This window comes from Protobothrops mucrosquamatus, unplaced genomic scaffold (genome assembly GCF_001527695.2).
Source record: "Protobothrops mucrosquamatus isolate PMUCROS unplaced genomic scaffold, P.Mucros_1.0 scaffold_178, whole genome shotgun sequence".
NCBI lineage: Eukaryota > Metazoa > Chordata > Lepidosauria > Squamata > Viperidae > Protobothrops > Protobothrops mucrosquamatus.
In genome coordinates this window covers 320,257-342,847 of record NW_015386254.1, presented here as the reverse complement: position 1 = coordinate 342,847, position 22,591 = coordinate 320,257, and the positions used below count along the sequence as shown (strand labels likewise).

The 22,591-nt window shown below is 39.1% G+C and overlaps 1 protein-coding gene across 1 annotated transcript; it reads right to left on the bottom strand.

Annotated features, from left to right (window-relative positions):
- Positions 1 to 4,053: 4,053 nt before the first annotated feature.
- LOC107294249 (bestrophin-1-like) lies at positions 4,054 to 21,580 on the bottom strand. The gene is made up of 9 exons (XM_015823468.1): positions 21,429 to 21,580; positions 20,146 to 20,240; positions 18,984 to 19,217; positions 13,253 to 13,407; positions 12,237 to 12,314; positions 8,408 to 8,560; positions 7,805 to 7,885; positions 6,748 to 6,899; positions 4,054 to 5,239 (listed from the first exon to the last, which is right to left on the bottom strand). The coding sequence occupies exons 1-9, from the start codon at positions 21,578 to 21,580 to the stop codon at positions 4,054 to 4,056; spliced, it is 2,286 nt and encodes a 761-aa protein (XP_015678954.1).
- Between the last annotated feature and the right edge of the window lie 1,011 nt (positions 21,581 to 22,591).

Below are 22,591 nucleotides of genomic sequence, written 5' to 3'. Positions count from 1 at the left end.
AACTAAACTTGCTGTTAGAGCAAGTTTAAGTTAAAATAAAGATGCTTACTTTAAAAGCAAATTATCTTGGGGTGTTGTACTGTTTGTAGATTTTTATATGCAGAAAAGTTTAAAACCTGTTGCCTGGATGCCCTGCAAGATTTAATAGCTTATTAAAATGTATAATGTATTAAATAGGGCACCGTTTGGGGTGTTGAGGGGGATTAGGTTTTTAAGTGAAGCTGCCTGTCGGTGTCTTTTATGGTGGCACCATATTGAAAGTCATTTGAATACTGACCAAGTAGTCTACATGTCACACTCATTCTTCACTGGGTTACTAGCCATAATAAAGGAACGGGAAACTCTGAAAAAAATGCTGTAGAGCAGGGGTGTCAAACTGCTGGCCCATGGGCCGGTTTCATCATACTGAAGCCATGCCCACCCCATTGCCTGCAATGCAAAAAGAATTGCGATACGTCACAACTGTTTTTGAGAGGTCTGCAAGGGTGGGGCAGTTATGCAAAGCAAATCAGCCAATATTAGGCATATTTGGGTGCAGCCAGGGTTTTTTATTGTGCTTGAAGATTTTGTTTTTGTTTTGTAACCAAACCTGTTTAACAAACAGAAGTCTTGTACTCCGCATCAACATAATAAACTGTACTATGTTTTCTGTTAAAGAGGCCTTTGAATAGCGAGCTAAACACGACATGACATGAAGCCTCACATTGCTTATCTCTCTAGATCAAACATAAAAGCTAAAGTTAAGAATGGAAAATTACAACCTTGGCCAACCCACATTCTGACAAGTGTCATTTGATTCTGAAACAAATTGGCTTGATTTTATAATAGCAGTAGAGACTCTCTGCCATAAAATTATTCTTTTCTCTCCAGCATTTTTTAAAATCAAATGATTCACTTGAGATTGTCCTGTTTTACTCTATATGTCATATGCCAAGTATGTTTGCAGAATATTTTTGGATATAGACTTCTAAGACATTGCAAAATAGGATAAGATCTCTTCACTATAGACTGTTCTGTTACCACAGTAGTCTGAATATTGGGATCTCTAACTGATGCAACTCTACCTACTTATTGCCCCCATTTGAGGTTTCTCCTATTTTCCTCAGAAAAGAAATTCAATGATCTTCAAGTTCTATTGATAGCATTGCTTTTGTGACATGTGATGTCCCTACCTCAAGAACATCTGAAGCCTCTTAATTCTATTCTCAGTCAATGCATTCTTTAGAATGTGGCCTATCACATGATGAAATACCATGCAATTGGCATGCTTTGGATTGTGCTATTTACGATGTTTAAGATGTTGTATTAAAAAACTGAAGACCAAGATCGAGGCTCACCCTTCACCATATTTTTAGCAGCTAATTTTAGGCCAGTCGTTTATCTAACCTCCAGGACTGTACTATGAGGATGAAATAAAGGGACAGCCCCATTCTATAAGCTTCCCTTGAGATCTTGGAGACGGGTAAAATAGAAATCTGAAGAGCAAAGAAATTGTTTACAGAACAGACTTGTTCTATAGAAAAGACAATTCTCCTTTGGGCTTCATTAAACAAGGACAATGAAAGTCCTCAAGTCTGAGATGTGTTTGTTTTATTCCATAACCTGTTAGGCCAGCTTTCCACTATCGTCTCGAATGTTCGACCATAGTTCCTATCGTCCCTAGCCAGCATAGGCAGGGGAAACAAAATATATCACATCGGAAGAGCACAAAGTTAAAGGAGATTGTATTAGACCAGACATGTCAAACACAAGGCCCGGGGGCCGGATGTGGCCCACGAAGCCATCCTGGAAACAGTGAGGGAACGGCCCCCACTGCCTTGGCCCTGGCCCAGGCCGGCCGGGAGCCAATGTACAATTTTGTGGTGGCCATCTATGCTGAAACGCATTCAGTCTTAGCTCCACAAGGTCGTCTAGAAACAGCGAGGAACCAGCCCCTGCTGCATCAGCCCCGCCCCCTGGGTGCATGCTGGGGAGGTGTCACCCTTTGTGAAGAAATGGACCATGCCTTGGCGCTTGCCCCAGTCCCACCCCCTTCTGCCAGAGACCCTCAGATCTGTCCCACTCCTGCCCAGGCCCCCATAGGCACCCTTGATGCGAATGATGTAGAACTGGCCATGCCCACCCAGTAGGCCACACCCACTCCATGCCCACCCAGTAGGCCGCACCCACCCTGGCCACACCCACCTGGCCCCTCGAGGGCAACCGCAATGCTGATGCGGCCCTCAATGAAATTGAGATTGACACCCCTGTATTAGACCAAAAAGAAGGATAAGCAAAGATTTGAATGTTGGAAACTTTTTCACTTGGTCTGTAGAGAATTAGAAAGCCCCTTTCAAGGTTTCTAACATGGCAAATGCAGCCACTGGTGTAATGGTTAAGGCAGCCCACTAGAAACCAGGAGACATGAGACACAAAACCAGTCGGATGAAGGTGGGCTGGTGATTGTCTCAGCCCTAAAAAAGACACACACACACACGCAGGTTATATGTATTAATGGCACAATCAGATTGATCCTATTGTCTGCTTTCAATCTGGGCAGTTTATGTTAGGAGGAACTGAAACCTTTTCTTCAGTTAGTTTCGGTTGTTACTGTCACCTGCTTTTTACCGATAGATTATAAACAATTGTGCATGAAAAACATTTAAAAACGATTTTTTTCTTGCTAATCCTTTGCCCCCCCCCCCAAAATAGTACAATGTAATATCTATTTGATATATTTAGGAGCCGTGGTGGCGCAGTGGTTATACCGCATTGCAGGCTAATTCAGCTCACTGCCAGGAGTTCAATCTTCAAGGTTGACTCGGCCTTTCATCTTTCCGAGGTTGGTAAAATGAGGACCCAGATTGTTGGGGAAAATATGCTGACTCTGTAAACCCCTTAGACAGGGCTGTAAAGCACTGTGAAGCAGTATATGTCTAAATGCTAAGTATCTAAAGTGAACAAGCTGTGCCAGACAACCCCGCTATTTTGCTTTCTACCATTGATCTAGACAGCCCAATGTAAACCATTTAAACTTTACCAGAGAAGAAACTTCCAGTTGTCTACTTATCCATTTATTTTCAAGTTCTCTTATACAAGTAGAACAACATTCCTCAAACTGTTGAAACACTGACCTTTTTTTAACGTTTTGAAACTAGCAATGCATCTCCTTCTACGTATTTTCCAATTGGCCTGCAATAGGCATTTTATTTGCTAGAGTGACCTAATAATATTGTACTCTGATATCTCAATTTCTTTTTTACTCAATCAGTCAGGGTAGAATTGGACTGTAAGGCGACAGGAACAAGATTTGCATCCTTTCCTGCATATCTGAAGCATAGGACATGCCATCAAGGCCTTTAATACCAAGGCCATATTAACATCTATAAAAAAATGGGGTGTAGGTTGGAAAGTTTGGTGCTGTAAACTGACTGGATGAGTTGGATCATACTGGTGTTGCCCAATTTGAACGGAATATACCATCATGCCACTATCCAATCTTAATCTGTAATTATTGTCAATTATTCTCCATACCCTAGATCTTTGTAATGAAATCCCTCTAGGATCGAATAAACATAGTTTACTAAGTGGGCTGGTAATATTCACAAGAAAAAATATCCCCTTTGTAAGTATGATAATTGGAGGATGGGGAAAAGAAGTCATTGCGTCCTTGGGCAATGACCATACAACTGGGTATATGTTTTATCCCAGTTAAATTGTCTCTCCTTGGAGTGGGATGTGCATTTGCAACACTGGCTGCAAGGTCCCATTCTTTGGTACTTTCAGATAAAATAGCAAACAAAAGATTAAATGTGGAACCAAAGTAACTCGGCTGAAATTAGAATTATTTTCTTAGTTGTGTGATGCGGAAATTCCATGAGTGGCCCTTAACCTCCTTGTTAGTGACAGCACATATGCATTTATGGAAGGAGCTGTCCAGCCTAACATTGATTTCCACTTGTTTTGTAGTCTGTAGTGTGGGCTTTCGCTACCATTAAAAAGTTGAATAATAATGTTAAAAAATAATAAAAGAATCCCTCCCACCGCATCGACATGAAAAGACTCTGAGCCTACTTAATTGAACTGTCCCTTCTCTCCCTTCCCTTCATCACTTGTGTTCTCACTTATTTCCATGATCACTTCCATTAATCCCACAAAGTCTCTTTCTGCTAGAGAGATGCCAGAGTCATTAGGTGAAGAGCTGGTGGTCTTTCTCTGTTCCTCAGTGTAATAAATACTTCCTGAGTTGTTTGCAGCTTCAGAAACAGCTGAGCTGTCTTGCTTTGTAACTCCAGGAGAAGCTTCTGAACCAGGGACAACAGCAGCATTTCCTTTGCTCCAGTGAGATGGCTCGAGCCCTGGGGGAGTCAAAGAAGTGAAGGGAAAGAAAGTAGCAGGACCATTGCTATTAGGAGTCTTGATATTATGAGTATAAAGGAAACTGGAATGGTCTGGAGACGCACTATCTGGAAGTTGCTGGTGGGTTTTCAGGTTATTCAAGCTTTTTACACTGGTTTGTATCTCAGGGCCCATGCACTCCACAAAGGGGAACTTGGTACTTACAGAGTCCCCTGAGGACAGAGGTTCTTCCGGGCTTCCGAGAGGAGATGTTTCTTTTGACCAACTTATATTTTTTGTGTCTTCTTTAACTGACATCATTAATGAATCTGAAACATGGCTTTTTTCAGCTGGCCACGGAAAAGACTCCTTTGATTTTGAGCCAACCAAGTTCTCACTTCTATCCAGATCACTGGCTTTGCAAGGAGACTGGCTGGTAGTATTATCCTTCAGAAAAGTGGGACAAGCAGCAATATTGGAGAGAGCAGGAGGTTTTTTTCGGTTTTGACGGTGGGATGGCAAGATCATTGGGACTGAGCTGATGGGTGTCTGAGGAGCACTGTAGAATCCAGGTCTTTCATAGAAAGGGCTTGATGTGAAAGCATCAAATTCTCTCAGTTTACTGGCAGCAGTGTCCCACTGATCTTGAGAACTGATGCCTAATGGGGAGCTGTCTCCCCTTAGCTGGTTAATACTTTGGAGGTTCCCAGGCTTAACTCCATCCATATAAGCATAACAAGGAGAAGGAGAGACATTTTCATTCCTCCGACGTATCAGGCTCATTCTTGGTGATCTGGTAAAACTGGGGGGTTGTGCATTCAGGAAGCGGCTTATGTGCCCCAACAATGGTGTTGAGTGGTTTGCTTCCTCATTCTCTTTGATCTTTTCCAGGGGTTGGAATTCCATCTCTTCTTTCTGCATGCTGGAGAAAGAAAACAGCTAGTAGAATGATGTGTTGAAAAAGAGAGCTGAAATCAAAGGTTTGCAGTGGAGACTTTGGGAAGGAGAAGGGTGCAGCTGGGATACTGAACTTGATATGACAGACATAACAACACTTTTCATTCAAGGCAGGGGAAGTGACAAGTGCAAGCATAAATCCCAAGAATCATTCCAATACTTCAGATTTCTCCATACACTTCCGTTTACTGAACCATTGACTCCAATGATCAAATAGAAAGAAGGAAAGAAAATAATATTGACAAAAATACACAGGAATGGGAAGGGAATGTTATATGAACATTCTATTCCCAACCTTCTTAAAATCCTTCAAAGGCCATCTCTAGGTTCAGTGATCCACCTGTCCTTCAGCATTGGCCATGTAGCTTAAAAAGTCCACCTCTTTCTCAAGGCTGTTGTTTTACTTACCCCTCCCTATTATTGTTCCTTGTTGCTTACCCCTCCCTATTATTACTCCTTGTTGTTTATTATACTGAGAGCCAATGAGGAAAACTAGCAGAATGCAGCTCCTCCTTCTCCTCTTCTTCTTCCTATTTCTCCTCCTCCTGTTCCCTTTACATCTTCCTCTTAGAGAGGAGAATGACAGGGGAGAAAATAGGGGAATAAGTGGGGACCAATACTCAGAAGGAGGAAGAGGACGAAGCAGGCCCAAGAAGCTCACAAATGTGCCTATCCATGTCAACTCCTCAGGCCAATTCTGTCTGTGTGCTTGTTGATGTTAATATGCCAACATTCATCATTCTTGATTGCCTAAGACATTTTGGCAGAGCAACAAGGTGCTCTCAAATGTAAGAGTGTGTATATGTGCATCACTGTGTATTTATGTGACCCCTACATTTTTATTACTAAGAAATTCTAAGGGTTTTCCAGTTGTAAAATCCATGCAGTATAAAACTAACTCCATCAAATGCATACAACAATACTGTACATTTTATAAAAGTGTAAAAAAAAAGAGTCAAATGACAAATGTCTATGGAGATTCTCCATCATCCAAATCATGGTTGTCCCAAAGGTGCTTTTTTTCCCCCCTGAAAAGGCAACTGGAGTTTCTTGGGTTTTTTTTCTTTGAAAATGTTTCACTTCTCATTCAAGAAGCTTCTTCAGACCTGAAGAATGAGATGCAGAACACTTTTTAAAAAAAAAACCCAAGAAAGTCTAGTTGCCCTTTGGGGGGAAAAAAGCACCTTTGGGACAGTCAAATGACAAATGAGCATGTTTAGTGTGCATGGAATTATTTCTGACTATTGAGGTTAGGGAAGGAGAAGAAGCAGTAATATCCAAGCTTGGCATGACTCGTTGAAGCCCTAAACAGGCCCAATCCAAACTGCAGAGCTGTGTGTAAGTCCTCTTACAACACTAGAGAGGCAAGTACATTTATTGAGTCATGATGTTCCACAGGCAAAAGCCCACTGCAGATGTATATTCTATGACACGAAAGGGATCCCTGTGGTTATTTTCTGTAGCTTCACTTGCCTGATATCGAAAGTCGATCCAAGGAATGATGTCCTCTTATATTCTGCTGTTGCTGCAGTATAAGGTGGCTGGGGGTCTGATTCATTCCAATATGGATCCTTCTGCAGTGTTGGTAAGTCCTGGTGCATTTCATCCACAGCCATAAGAGAGACCTGCCAAGATATGGTACACTGTCTCAGCCACAGTAGGTGAAGGTGTTCTTTATTTCTCCATTTCTGAAAAAGCAGCCGTCTCTAATAATTTAGGGACAGCTGCAATCTAAGGAACAATTATGGACTTGCTTTCTGCCATTTAGTAACTGGATAGCTTATGATAATGGTGTTCCGCACGAAGATAAGAATGAATCATGACTTGATAAGGCCTCAAGCCACAAACTGGCACAAAACTAAGAGGCTTTTTAAACCTCCAAAGTTCAGTTCATGGCTAGTTGTTTTATAAACTGTGCAGCTCTTTCTAACAGTTAGACGGTTGGAATTAGTCCTTTTGCATGCAGAAAAAAATATGACTTCATGAATGACAAGAATGAGTAACAGGTAAGAAAGCATGAATGAAGATTGGACAAGCATTTGTCTGAAATGGTATGAAATGGTATAGGATCTCCTGCTTGAGCAGGGGGTTGGACTAGAAGATCTTCAAGGTTCCTTCCAACTTTGTTATTCTGTTAATGCTTGGTCAGAACTCTGTATGAGAGTTTTTGTGTTTAAATTTCAAGTTTTCAGAAATCACCCACTCACAGAAAGCAAGTAAAAGAATATATGTTGAAAATTACTATATGTAAAAGATGAAAATACAGGTTTTTAGTAGCTGATTTTAGGCCAGTCAATAACAGACTAATACTAAACCTGACAAGTAATATGCTCAAAGGAGAGGAATTTAACATAAAACTTTTCAAAGCCACATTTCCTTTGAATATTAGACATCTATTGCATCGCTGAGAAAGCAGATAACTTAACTTCTCTTTTGTGCTATAATTTCTTCATCTAAAGTTGCATTTCATGAACTACAGAAATTTTTTGAGACATCTCAAAGAGGACATATTCTAAGCCCTTCACCTCACCTGCAGATTCCTATCAATAAGCCAGTTGGTTTCAAAATCATCATCATCCTCCCCAAATGGATTGATGAGCTGTTCTGCTACCTGTGAAATGGGAATAAGGAAAATATCAGAAAAATATCAGTGGTGGTCCAGCAAAATACATTTATATACTCTTACATTTAAAGTGTCATTACATGTTAGTGGAAAAAGGAGTAAGATTAGTAGAGTAGAGTGAACTAAGACTCTTAGAAAAGGAAGCAACAATATATTTGTATTTATTAAAGAAGACCTTGCAGATTTCCTGTCTTCATCATTTTTTTTATCAGTCTCACTTCTGAGTTTAGGAACTGCCTGGAAAAAACACTACTGGAGCTAAGGATTGCTGGGGTAAAAGAAGAGTAGATGAGGAGATTATATCACCCTCCTTCCACCATCTACTTCATAGGATATAAAAAGGAATACCTGTACCACCATTACATGTTATTTGAATCTCATTAGAATTTTGAATTGGTTCTGCCTAATGCAGAACATATTTTTGGCACTTGAAATTCAAGAATCAGCTCCAGAATATTATCCCAAGAAACTGAAATTCCCTGGGGGAGGACAATCTCAGGTTAAACTGACCTTTAGCCAGCCAGCATAGAAGAAAAACTGCAAGAATGTGAAAATGGGCACATAGAGGTCCATTTCATGGCCAGGGTACTCCTTGGCTGGATCCAGGAACTGCCGACCAATTAAACATGCAAGGAAAAAGCTGTAAACAGCTACCGTGACAACCTTGGAGAAAGAAACATTGTTAAGATCTCTTGAAGCACCTTGATTTATTAGGATAGGTTTCTCCGGAGGAACAATATTGAACTAGAACTCTTTCCAAATTATGCTTCTATGGGAGCAGAAATACTATTATCTATACTAGGGGTGGGCAATTAAGCTCCCTGTCTGGCTCAAGAATTCTGGGAGTTGAAGTCCACAGGTCATAAAGAGACCATAGTTGTCCATCCCTGATCTACCGTCAAGTCACTAGTCACAACCATTCAATAGTCTCAACAAGCACAGCTTCTCACATCTCTTTTGTTGTTTGTGCTTTTACAAAAGTCCTAACACATCTGAGTCACAGATGTCTAAAGGTGTGTTGCAAGCCACATGACATAGGTCTCATTTTTGCTTATATAAACCATGTTCATTTAAACTCAGTTCAATGAAACATTTTCCCAATATAAGCTTTGCCTACTTTCTGCAGTATCTTAGGGTATATTTCATTCCATTTACAAGCTTAAATTTATACCTGTATTTGCCTAGTTCACTCCCTTTCTTGATGGGGAAATAGCTTTCTTGGTACAGCTAGGACTACTAAAGTAATAAAATGAAATAGAATTATTCTCTGGAGGAAAATATTCTTTGGAAAGCAATAAAGATTTTCAAGAGCTACATCCCATTTCGTGGGGAAGTTTTCTTCTTAATCCAGACTTTAAAAAACACTACAGTTTNTTTGTACACTACTCTTTCTATATTTTCACATTCCAGATGGCACATTCCTAGGGCTATCATTGTTAATATTCCATATAAATTCTACATCATAGACAATCTGTTTTGGTTTTTAAAGCCAGTTTGGTCTAGTGATTAAAGCACTAGATTAGAGACCATGAGTTCAAATCCCACCTTAGCCAAGAGTCTACCTTATCCATGAAAGCCAGCTGGTAACCCACCTCACAGGGTTGTTTTTGTGAAGAAAATGGGAGGAAGAAGGTATGTTGGATATGTTTTCTGACTTGCGTTATTTGTAAAAATAATATAGATCAGGATCAAGAAACATGCATGGAGTTCCAAACTACCCACTGCGGTACTAGGTCCCTAGAATAGAATAGAGCTGGAAGGGACCTTGGAGGTCTTCTAGTCGTTGTGTGAAGACTGATGCCAAAAATGAGTTAAGCAGCTCTGCTTTCTTCTTTCTGCCTGTTATTTCCTTGCCATCTTTTCTCTTTAGTGGACTTACAGCTTCCTTGACTTTTTTTTTGTTATTAGTATATTGAAAGAAACTTTTTTTTTATTATCCTTGATTTCTGTTGCAAGTCTTTGTTCATTCTAAGCCTTTACTTTCCTGACTTCATCTTTGCATGTTCTGGCTGTCTGCTGATAATCAGCCTTAGTTATTTGGCCCTCTTTCCATTTTTTGTACTTGTCCTTTTTGTCATTCAGTTTGTCAGAGAGATCTCTGTGCAGTCATGCTGGTTTCTTCTTGAATTTCTTGTTTTTCTTTTTCAGTGATATTGTGCTGGACTGGGCTTTTATGATCGCATTGTTCAGAGTTTCCCATGCTTCTTGAGTTGTTTTCCCCTTTAGGATTTTCATCCATGGAATCTTTCCTAGGTTCTCTCTGAGTTTGTTAAAATAAGCTCTTTTGAAGTTTAAGACACTGGTTGGATTATTTTCTATTGCTTGTGTTTGCATTGAATTCCAGTATCATGTGGTAACTTTCACCCAAGGTTCTGGCAACTTCAACTCCCTCTGTCACTTATTTTCTATTAGTAAGAATTAGGTCCAGTATAGCTTTACTTCTAGTTCCTTCCTCCACCTTTTGGATGACAAAGTTGTCGGCAGGTTGGTTAGGAATCTGTTGCAGAGTTTGTTTCCCAGTTGATATCTGGATAGTTGAAGTCTCCCATTACTACTGTGGTATGCTTCCTACATACATTTGTTAACTGGTTGGCAATTGTTTACATTTCTTAACACAAAGATACATTTGAACTTCTAGAAGATAATATATGGGTTGAACTGTGGAGTCTTTGATTGTTTGCTTGCAGACGTTTTATTACCCATTCTGTTGCAGTCCAGAAGATCTCCACAATTTGAACCTTGACTAGAAGCTGCATGTGCACAACTATGTGCAATCTCTTTTATAAAAAAAATTGTAGCAACTTAAACTCAAATGCCATCCTGAAATAAGATATTATTTGTGGACCACTAGAAACAAAACCATTATTTGGAGTTTGTGCTAGTAAAATGTGCCAAAACTTATTGTTGTTCTATATTGCACTTAAAGACTTGTTAACTAAGGCTGCCTTGTTGCCTGTTGTCTGTTTCTTTAAGCAGATAGCTTAAAGCAGCAGTTTCTACTGTTTTACTTTTTATTCTGCCTGAAAAAGAAAACAGGATTCCAGGGGCATAGACCCCAGTCAGTGAGAAAAAGGTATAAACAAAGGGATAGAGGTGAAATGGGCAGAAGAAGCAAGTGCTTGTATTCAAATGAATATGAATGTAAAGCTGTCATGCAAGACAGCTCTCATGCAAGACAGCTATCCTCTCTACTCAATTCTGTTCTAGCAACAAAGACTCTCTAGATGTGGTGTGGCTTCCATAAACGCTGTGACTTGCTGTGACAAAATTTCTAAATTCCCATGGACATCAGAGCTTGGTTTCATCTACTTTGGATTTGATCTGCAGGAGACCTAGCTGTGCTGAGTTTGAATTTTCCACTATACATATTGGTCCACAAGGAATGGATTCTGCTTCCAACACATAGCAGAGTCTAACGAAGTTCATTTATCTAACAGTAGGCTGGGATTTGGGTGGAGGTGAACAACTCATCTGCCTGGTGCCTGAAGAAGATAAAAGCATGCTCTGCATGCAGGCTGTTATCATTAAAGGCCATAGAATGTTTGCCAATAGCTGAGAAACGGCTCCTAAGACTCCAAAAAAGTATGACCTGTTGGAAAGTCATGCAAAGCTCCCTGTTTTTCCTAGGGAAGACATAGATACAGAAAAAAGCGTGCTTGCTTTGTGAAGTTGGTGCATAGCACACATGTAACCATGTTGACCTAAATACATAGTGGTCATTTTCCATTTGCTCTTCACTGTGGCACAAACATGCTTTAACAATACAGTTTATTTTTCTGCTCAAACCTCCTGATCTTTATCCCATCCCCAACCCATAACTGAAGCTGCCTTAGGGATATCCTTAGTGTTAAAAGTAGTTCTTATTCCATCACCATTCAAGCATATTTCAAAATGTTAGGCTTTATATCCTTTCCCTTGAAAGATAGTCAGCTGAGTAGCAGTGATCAGAAACAGAGGCAAATAAAAGCAATGGGAACAAGCCATGGGATCTGTAATGGGAACAGAACATTTCATATGAAACTTGTATGCTGCCCGACTCTCAATAATTCTGAGTGGCTGGGTTAAGAAACAAGTCTTCAAGGCCTTTCTAAACAACAGCAGAATGGAGACCATCTGGATCTGGGGGGGTGGACCTTATCCTAGAAGGCAGGTGCTACTACAGATGACATTGTTTAATTGAAAGTATCTGGAACACACCAACCCTATTAGATAGCAGTTCAACTAAGCTGTAAGAAAGGCTTAATACGAAGCACCTACGAGATCTATTTCCTTACCACATAAATGGGATGCAATTCTGGCTGCAGTCAGACAAAAATATAAGTTGAAGTACAATTCTCACCTGTGTGTAGACCAAGGGAATACTAATCCAATCATATCCATAAAGACGCCCACACTGGGTACGCAATGTGTTCATTTCCTGTTGGAAGGAAAGAAAAGTACCATTAGAGGAAGTAAAGTTTCACCATAGGACTTTCAGTTCAGGTTTTCAGTGTGTATTTTGTTGTCCATGTCTCTGTCATCAATCTTTGAAAAGTTACTAAAGTGTTTTTATTTAGACCAGGGTGTTTTGGTGCTAGGAGAGTATATAACAGTGAGCACAATCAACAGACTTGTTCCACAAGTAGTAGAATTGTAAGAACTTGAAAACTTCTCTACATTAATCCTCCACCTTCCTTTGCACTAAAGACCTCTCTGATTCTAGATTTCCTGTTATGCTACCCATTCTGGATTGTGTACAACAGTTTCTCAACCTCAGCAGCTTTAAGGTGTGTGGTCTTAACTCCCAGAATTTCCTAGCCAGCATCAGTTATACTGCCTGAGGAATTCTGGGAATTGAAGTTCACACATTTTAAAGTTGTTGAGATCTTGACTGAAGTTGAGAAACACTGATCTACCATGATCAGTGATCTACCATGATCTACCTTTTCCACCATGGTGTTATCAAGATATTAGCTCTTCCCCAGCCTATAGTTAGCAGGCCCAATAGCTGAAATGGTGAATATTGCAATATGAGAGAGATCTAGAGAGAGATCTAGATTTAATGGAGATTCAGAACTTTTCCTTAAACCAAATATGTCTTTTCCCAGGAGTGAATTGCAATTTCTGCAAACCCAGAAAAAGATGCAGTTTTTTTAAGGAATCACTGGCAATTGCTCTGTCAGTGCCCACAAATGAACCAAATTACCTTTTCCCTTCAAAATCTAAATTGCCATACAGCCCTATCTGGAATAGGCCTCTAGCATGGACAAAGCTGAACTATAACAGCTGTTTTTCTAGAGCTTCTCCTCTGCTAAGAGACTAAAATGTTAGCTAATGAATTCAAAGCACGACACATGCAATATATATCTAACTCACATTCAAAATGCCTTGGAGGAGTACACTGTCACGGATTCGCCCATCATTACGTGCCTTCACTGCCAAGTTTGAGAACCAGACACATGGGATCCAAAACTTGTTATGGGCTGAATTTAAACTCTCAAACTTCTTGTGCTCTTCTGGTGTCATCAGGCCTACACAGATGGAAAGAGGTGATAGAAATTTACTGTAGGAAATACATGGAGGACATTTATTTCCTACAAGCTTAATTCCAACTAACTATATCTTTTCAAGTGAGAATCAAGAGAGCAATTATGCTTGAGAAACAGTCAGGAAGACGTTTGAAAGCTCACGAATGAAGTGCAGTAAGAGCTAAAGAAGGAACACAGAGGAAATTCTAAACTATCTATTTATACCCCAATGCATCTAAGTGGGTGGTAGATTTTGAGGTACTGAGAGTTAGTACAACTAAAGTCATACTTGCAATATCCCTTCCAAGCTCTTGTATTAATCTACTACTCCCATCATCTCTCAAAGCGGTCTGAGTCAATCTCTGAACAAAAGCTTAATAAATTCATCTGCCATCATCTCTGCCAATGGGTGGTATTTCAGATCCACAAATCCCCTTTCTTGTGTGTTGCACGTGTGCCTTTGTGCTTTGTCCTGGATTTATTTATGTTCATTATGAATACATTCCTTATTGTGTTCAGACAACACTGTTGGCTTTGGTTCATCTACTCCATAGCCCATTAATAATGTATGTAGCCGCACAGTTTCTTATCACACTTGTGTAGCTGCTTTTGTGGAAAACAGATCATCCGCTGACTGCTTTCGGCTTGGCCAACAAATTGGCCTCTTTCCACTGAGGAGCAATTGTCCAGTTATAAACTCACAGTCTGCTCTGCCTCTTGTTCTCTTTGCATCCATGTAGTCTATTAGTTGGCTCAGCTGGTAAGCTGGGTATGCTGTGTCCTTGGGTACCTGCTGTTGAAGTTATAAAGAGCTGCTTCACTAGAACCTTGCTCAGATCAAGTTCACATTCACCAGGAAGATACAGATCATTTCTTCCAGCAAAAATTGATACTACAATCTAGACAGATGCAGAACATTTTCTTGACAATGAATATAGAGAGCAGAATTCTCTATCTTCTACTGATTTCTGTTCTTATATCAACAAGTTGTTCACAATTTGAGCCTTAATTTTTTTGTATTGTACTTTTTTGTATTGTACTTTTTTGTATTGTACTTGTACTTGGCATTTAATTGATTTTATGATTGTTCACCACCCAGAGTAATTTGTTTGAGACGGGGGGGGGAGGGTATAGAAATTGAATAAATAAATGTGTATGAAACAGAGAACATTGACAATTCAATGCTTAGTTAAACTATGACCTTTCATTTTGAAAAAGGTTGCTGACATCATTCTAAGATGTTTTAGGTATCTTTGAAAATTCTAATGGTATGTTTATATGTTGATTTTATTGTTGTAGGGTAATGAGACTGGGTGATTTGTTTTTCTCTTCATTCATCTGTCAACTATAGTTAATCATATTTCCTGATCTTACAAAGTCTCATGGGAGGAGTTTTCTAATGTTAACTTTCTTTGGGATATAATTGAAGACATCAATCTACTAGATAGGTGATAATCAGTGAAAAACAAAATATTTGTACACATCCCTTGTACATCTTTTAAGCACAGCAATCTCACTCTAGGATAATTTCACTGAATTTTTTCCTTTTTTGTAATAAAAAATTGTAAATGCTTTTTCCAATCTAAAATCAAAATAAATGTTCACCAAACCCCCACTAGATTAGCTTTGTAATCTAATTGCAAGATTGTAATTAGACTATTAGTTTGATAATTTGATTCATTCTATTATACCACAATAAGATCTGTTTGTTTTGGCTTAGCAAGATATATGAATCCAGCTACTACAGCTTGTAAATTAATAGTTTATGATTTAGTATTATATATGAACCAGATCACTATACATTGTTCAACAATCTCTAGTTAAAACAAATAGCTAAGCTCTGTTGTTTGAAGCTGCACGGTTTTGAATGGCTCACGACCTGCTAGTGGACAGTGGCCTGGGGACACCAGTATCATGCACTTGTGCACTGTTGGAAAATTAATTATTTTTTAAAAATAAATATTTCTAAGCCAAAGAATGGGGGATCACAGCAAGGGAAAATAAAAGGCAGAAGTAGAGTGAAGAATGGCCACTAGATAGTGCCCCAGTACTACAAATTGTATTGGAGAAAGACACAAATATAGAGAGAATTAATTTCTTTTGGTTGTTAATCTGATGCTCATGTATCCATCTTTATTGGGGCTGTGCTGATCTTTCCACAAATGCTTCACTTCATTGGAATTCATGAGACCAGAAAGTTCAACTAAATTCCCATTCTGACAATGAAGCAGAGAAGTAGATTTGTTTCCCGGCTTCTAAAGTGTTTATGAAGTTAAGCAGCCAACTGAAACAGGTTATACCTCCTGAGGCAGAACAACTCGCTTTGTGAGTTATAGCTCTTCTGAAAGACCTATCATACATAGGTCTCATGCCTAGGGGGGGACTACAAAACTGTTCTGTGGTGGATCTGCTTATTATTAAAATTGTATAGCAACGTTCTTTATTTGAAGACATTTCTGAGTGTTGGGTGCAACTTTTAGGTTTAGCTGGGAAGTCAGTCTATATAGTTAAGTATGTTTGCAGGGGACTCAACAACTAAGGTTATTCGATTTTTTAAAGACAACTTCAAATTTATGAAGAAAGAAAAGTTACTGTTCTGTGGGGAGGAATTAAAAAGATGGAGACAGAAAGACAAAGATAGTGGTGCCATCAAGCAAAGATTTGGGGACTGAAAGCCAAAGCACCTTTCTGCAGAGTAACTGGGAGAGGCTCAAACCAGCAGGGCCTGCCAAACAGAAAATAAAAAGTCAATTGAAGAAACCCCCTCCAGAAATCATTAGGTCTGCTCAGACTAAGGCCAGTTCTAGATAGTTCTGAGAGACTGCTAGTTTCCCAAGGAGGCAGGCAATAAGCTTTCAGCTGAGAAATAAAAGCAAGAAGGGCCATGGCAAGGCACCAGCTTTATGGAACTATGGTGAAAATGGAGCAATCTACAGTATTAATTGGAATGGAAGCTGCATTGGAGAGCCAACCCCTCTAGGACACGTCAGGGATAGGTCAAAGCACAATACTTGAACTGAATTCATAGGGTGTGATTTTTCCATATCTTCCAGCTATGCAAATAATCACTTCTGGGGGAGGGGGGAGGGGGAGAACATTTTTCAATATATGAATTGGATATGAGTCCAAGAGATTTTTCCCCATGGACAATGCAGAGCTTAAGATGAGAAGTTTTAGGTTACGCCTCAACGCCCATTTACACAAAACTTATATAGTTGGAAGGAGGGATTTAGGCCATCAGGTCCAACTAACTATTCTTATTCAGAATTAGCTATAGAGAATTTAATTTGATTAATCTCCCAGAATAGAAATATTGGACTGCAGTGGTAGCATTTCTTTGATTGATTTATTAATAACGTTTTCATAAAGCTCTTCAGTGCAAACTTTTACAGTCACTCTTAGAACAATAAAAACACACAGTAACAGAATGAGGAAAAAAAATGTAAATATTAGAACAACAGACAAAGCCAACAGATAGTTTGCTGGTGTTATTTCACTGGCCCTGTTAGCCACATAGACTGCCAGTAAGGGTTTGGTTTGGTTATCATAGAAAGCTGCTGCTGGTTTTCCACCCCGTGGTGATTGGTTGCAGACATTCCTGACATAAAATGTTCTCTTGGCTGGAAAAAGCTGTCTTTAGATACCCCAGAATAGCCTCCATGATATCCATCAGCCTTTGAGCTGATAAGGCTAATCCTTTGGTCAGTGCATGGCTTTGCTGCTTAAACAACCTCTCAAAACACTCTCCAACTTTCACACTTGCCTGTAGATCTAGGGATGAAGCAATACATCCACCTAATTATGTGTTACTGGATTACAAGATTCCTTGTTCGAAGGTTGTCTGAAGTTATCTGAAGATTGTATCATTGCAGCTGGACTAATTTTTAGTTTCAGAGACATTTCACTGCCCATTCAGGCAGCTTCTTCAGTCAGAGCAAAGCAGAGAGTTAGGCAGAGACTTGTTGGAATATACCAACTCCTGCCACACCAACCTCAGGGGATTCTTCTCCAAAATGTGTTGCAAAATGTTGATGAAGATTCTCAGTCATCCAGGCAGAGTTGTCTGAAAGTTGAATCATTGCAGCTGGACTAATTTTTAGTTTCAGAGAGGTTTGAATACCCTGAGGTTGGTGTGGTAGGAGTTGGTATGTTCCAACGAATCTGCCTAACTCTCTGCCTTGCGCTGACTGAGGAAGCTGCCTGGATGTGCAGAGAAACATCTCTGGAACTAAAAATTAGTTCAGCGCAATGATTCAACCTTCAGACAATCTTTAGACATCTCTGCCTGGATGATTGAGAATCTTCATTGAGAAAAATTCCTTGTTAAATCTAGAATCTGATTTCACAACTGAATGAATCTTATTCTAATTACTTCGGTTGTTTTTTAAAATAGTAATGTAGGACAGAAACAGTCAAGCCTGTAAAGAGATTATCATGGAAAAGACTGTTTACCAAATAATTATACAGAGCCAGTTTGTGTAGTGGCTAACGCATTAATTTAGAAAGTGGGAGACCCTGGCTTCTAGTTTCACCTTAGGCACACAGCTGATGGGTAACCTTGGGCTCTAGGAAGGAGGCAATGGCAAACCACTTATGAAAAACCTTGCCCAAAAAATTGTAGGGACTTGTCCAGGCAATCTCTGACAATCAGACACAATTGGACGGAAGAAAATAAATAAATAAAATAACGTAAAGGAAGCCAAAAGGGCTGGAGTCTTAATGATCTGGGAAAACTGCTGAAGCTGCTTGGCGTAATCCTTCTGAAAAGAATGCCTTTACACAATTGGTGATCATTCAAGTCTGCATAGCCCTCCTCAATTGACTGAGTATATCACTCAGTACTGCAGTAAGATTAATCCCCCCCATAGGATTATCTATGTGGGGATGTGGCTAGAACCTTGGTTTTGACAAAGGAATTTTAAGCACTTGGATTTTTAAATGATAGTATTCAATAGGGGATGACTGTTATAAATCTCACAGGAACTCGGTAATATTCTCCCAAAGAAAATCAAACCCAGTTACTTATGACCTGAGATTCGCTGTAAGCAACAGCTGCAACGGTCCCAAGTGACTGAACCCACCAATTGCATAGATTGAATGAGATACTGAGAGGCAGTGGTAGGAAGGGGCTATCAGGAAAAGATTGTTTTAGATTGTCGGTCCTATAACTCATTGAGTGGCCTTATTTGGCAAGCATTATCTTTCTTTCTTCCTAAGCTATTTTGTAGAATGAAATTGATAAAGAGAGAAAACTATATACTGTATGATGCTGTGAATCCTTTGGTGAAAAGGCAAGTAGGACAGAACTATAATTAATAAACATTATTTATTCTTACTGTATGCATCTTGGTAAGCCATTTTCCTCTAACCTTGTATCCCCAGAGGTATTGGAATATAACTTCCATCATCTCCTCCTAGAAGGTCTGGCATGAATTAGTCTATTTATCTGAAGGACTTACTATTGGAAATAGTTCAATCAACTTTAGAGCTCCCAGAAGTATCATTATAAGGTGTACCAACTTCCATGGCATTTTATTCTAGCTAGTTAGCCCCTGCTGAGTTGTCTTGGCAATGCCTACCTGCTGTCACTACATGTTCCATGCTGGGAAATCGTTTGAAGACTGCAGTGCTGACTGAACGCAAGATCAGCACACTCAGTAGATTAATGTAGCGCATCAGTGTGCGCCGCAGAAGACGCCCATACTCGTCATTCCCATCCACGCCACTTGAAACCAGATTCATAATGCGGTCAGGCCATGGGATATTCTCGTATTGTCCCCACCAGCGAGATACCACTAAAGTTACATAAAAGCCTAGAAAGGAACAAGGACAGCAAGGCACAGCTCAAAATCAGCCAGTTATCTGTGGACACAATCCAATTTTTTTGTATCTAATTGTCCAGAAAATATATGCTTTTCTAACAAAACGGAGGCTTTGATGATAACCCCAACTTGATTTTCAAAATATATAATAGTGATCAAAATTATCATCCTAAATCATTTGTGTTGGGAGAAATAATTGCCTGAATGGCAGAATTGAGTCAGTAATGCTTCGATTAAACTCTTGCTGAGAACCACCCTTGATTTTTCAACCTTTTGATCACCTGGAAATAAAAATACTGGTCATAAATAAAGAGGCACTGCAAAATTGTCTTGCAGTAACATTCTGCAATAGGGAATGGTTTGTAAATCATTACACATACTGGTACTATAAATCTAAAATAGCCATAATAGTATAATTCATCTTTCCCCGACATTCCCTAGTTCTTGTGATCTTTTTAAAAAGAGCAGTAAAACCAAGGAGCTACATTATATTTTTGGGGGGAAAGCAAAAAAAAAATTGGAAAAAGAAAACAGTAACCTGCTTCCATAATGTTACCAATATAAAAATGAAGAATCTGTCCTTGATGTCACCAGAAAGAGAACTCAACAGGAATGACTTTATCTGTTAATCTCTATTTTGCCTCTGATGAGAATGAAGTGAATTATACCCACTGGAGAGAATGGACAATAAATAAGGTTAGAGACAGCCAGTTCAACTGGACTTTGGTTTAATGGGTTTCATTAAACACCAATTAATTAATACTTCATTTCTAAAATATCACATAGAAAATCAGAAACACCATTTGGATTTTCTGCCCTAAACATTATGATTAGAGCTAGCACTTGTTGTAGACAAATCAGTTAACTATAGGGAGACTTCACCATTCACAGCATTTGTCTCACATTTTTGCAACCTTACCTAACACAAAAGACACAGGAATCAATTCAGCATAGCTATTGCAGTAGAGAGCTAATTTTTCAAACATCAGCCTTTGACTTTCATTCAGAATTAACCTGCAATCAAGCACATTGTGATATGTTTCAAAACAACAAAAACATTTCTTATTGGTGAGAACAAACACAATTTTAATTGCTCTACAAATATAGACTCAGCTGATTCCTGTGCATACTGGGGATTATTTATTGTTATTGAGGTTTTGCAAAATGACAATCTTTTTATTTGTTCCACACAGGCACATGTACTAATGCAGCGCTTCTACTATAGGAAAATACCATTTTTTAACAAATCAAAAGATTATTCTTTAAACCGGGGGATATGTAATTTTTACTGCAGATAGCAATTCCTTTGTTGTTTATTATAGGAATGTTGGCAGTTATGGTCCACTATTGATCAGATATTTTGTGTCAGATCAGATATCCTGTTTTATCATTCATCAACTAGCTATTTTGATTGTTTTTTTAAAAAAAGTAGCATGTGGGAATGTATGCCTGTATGGTAACAATGAATAGCAACTGCCACAATAAGCTATTAGAGAGTAGCCTTCTTTAATCTGGGCAGTATCAGTTCCCAGAATGCACAGCAATGGCCACACACTATGCGAATTTTGGGAACTGAGGTTGACACATCTAAAGGGTGCCCAGCTGGGGAAGGCTATTACAGAGAAATATTGATTGTGTATTTTTAAACAAGTGCCTGCTGCTTTTAGGCTCAGATGGTCAGAGAAAGGGGTGGATGGGTATTTATTGATTTTTACATGCTGCTGGGGGAGGGGGGAGAGAACGAATTTTCAATCTAGGAACATTAATTTACCATTATTATTTTGCAATTATATTGTTTCAAGTTCTTAAACTCCATTACAGCCTATCTTAAACATTTTTATGGAAAAAAAAGACTAAAGAAGCAGTGGGAAAGCAGAAACAAGGAATGGGAGATAACATTGCATGAATTGCCCCTCAGAAGGAAAATCTTTTTAATGAAATGTTCTCCTGGAAGCAAGTACTGTTCTCTAAGATTAGACCACACAGTTTATCTGTTAAGAAGTGTGTGGAGAGCAGAAAGGAGAGTGGAGAACAATTTTTTTAAAGGCGTTGGCTCACTATACGTCTTCAGAAGATACAGAAGTAAAAACCAGACTAAGAAGGACAAAACTACCCTGCTGATCTCCTCTCTTTCACACACACACATACAATCACACACATACACACACACCTGTCCAGGTTTAGGGAACTGGAAATACTCACCTGTAGATGAGGCTGATGCCGAAGTAAAGTGATACGAAGATTAATAACTCACAATAGAGGAGCTTGTAAATGCTGCCTTTCCATTGTAGCAGAAGCTGTGAGAAGGTGCCCAGGCGGGCATCAGCTACACGGTATGTGTAGGTCACTGTCATCACAGGGCCTGCTAGAAACAAACAGCAGCATGGCAAAAATTAGAAAAGAGGGAAGACGCATAGAAAAACTACCACCAACCCAAAAAATTCACAGTGAACTCAAGAATAAAATAAACAGAGTCCATCATACATAAATATATCTTTAAGTACACTATTTCAATTAATGGTCAATGCAAACTTTGGGCTAAGTCAAACTCAATTTTTCCTGATATATCATTCATTGTAGAAATCTTATATCCAGCATGGGCACCCTTAATCCTGTTCTAACTGCATATAGCTCCCAATTTACTTCCAAAAGTCATCTGCAAGTGATCAAGCAAGGGTTCTGGTCAGAGTAAACCAGGAAACCTCTGGACAAAATGAGGGGGAAAGAGAAGGTGGGGAGGGGGAGAGGAAGACTAGCTCTATACCTCCTTATATTATAAAGTACATTCCAGAAAATGAAAGAAAAACTGATGATAAAGATACATAAACAGTATTTTAAAGTAATTACAAACCAATTAGCCTATGCATCAGCCCATGGTGTTTTTATGCTGTTTCAGAAACCAAAAATGGTGTTCAGAATTTCACAGAGAGAAAGGCAGACAAACATGAAAACTGCCAAAAAATTTCTTTGCAAACAAAGAAAGAACTTAAAAATTAATTCTGAGGTAGTAATTTTGCAGTAAATAATAAAAAAGAGGTAACGCTATAGAGAAGCTTCTCCAAATTGGGGCATAATTGAAGCACAGAAATAAAAAAAAAGGTAATGCAGAAAAAGTCATTTATTAGGCAGTACCATGACTCTGGTTGGAACTGCTGCCCAGGAAAAAGTTTACAGATTTAAAAGGAAGATTAAAGCATGTTGATCCCTCAAAGGGCCTTTTCCACATTGCCCCAAGCAATCAGCAACACTGCTTTGAAGTACTGTTTTTGGCTAACAATGACTGGAATGGGTGATTCTGTCCACTCTGTGTCGCAGAGTGCAAAAATAAAATATGAGATGGGAGAGAATTTCTACACTGTGTCCTT

Bases quoted from the DNA above. Each gene is read 5' to 3' on its own strand.
- LOC107294249 (XM_015823468.1), bottom strand. From the start codon at position 21,580: ATGACAGTGACCTACACATACCGTGTAGCTGATGCCCGCCTGGGCACC. The intron at 8,561-12,236 runs GTGAGAATTGTA...TCTTTCTCCAAG, and splicing joins TTCCCTTGGTCTACACACAG to GTTGTCACGGTAGCTGTTTA. The intron at 5,240-6,747 runs GCAAGTGAAGCT...TTCTTTCTCCAG, and splicing joins GGATCGACTTTCGATATCAG to CATGCAGAAAGAAGAGATGG.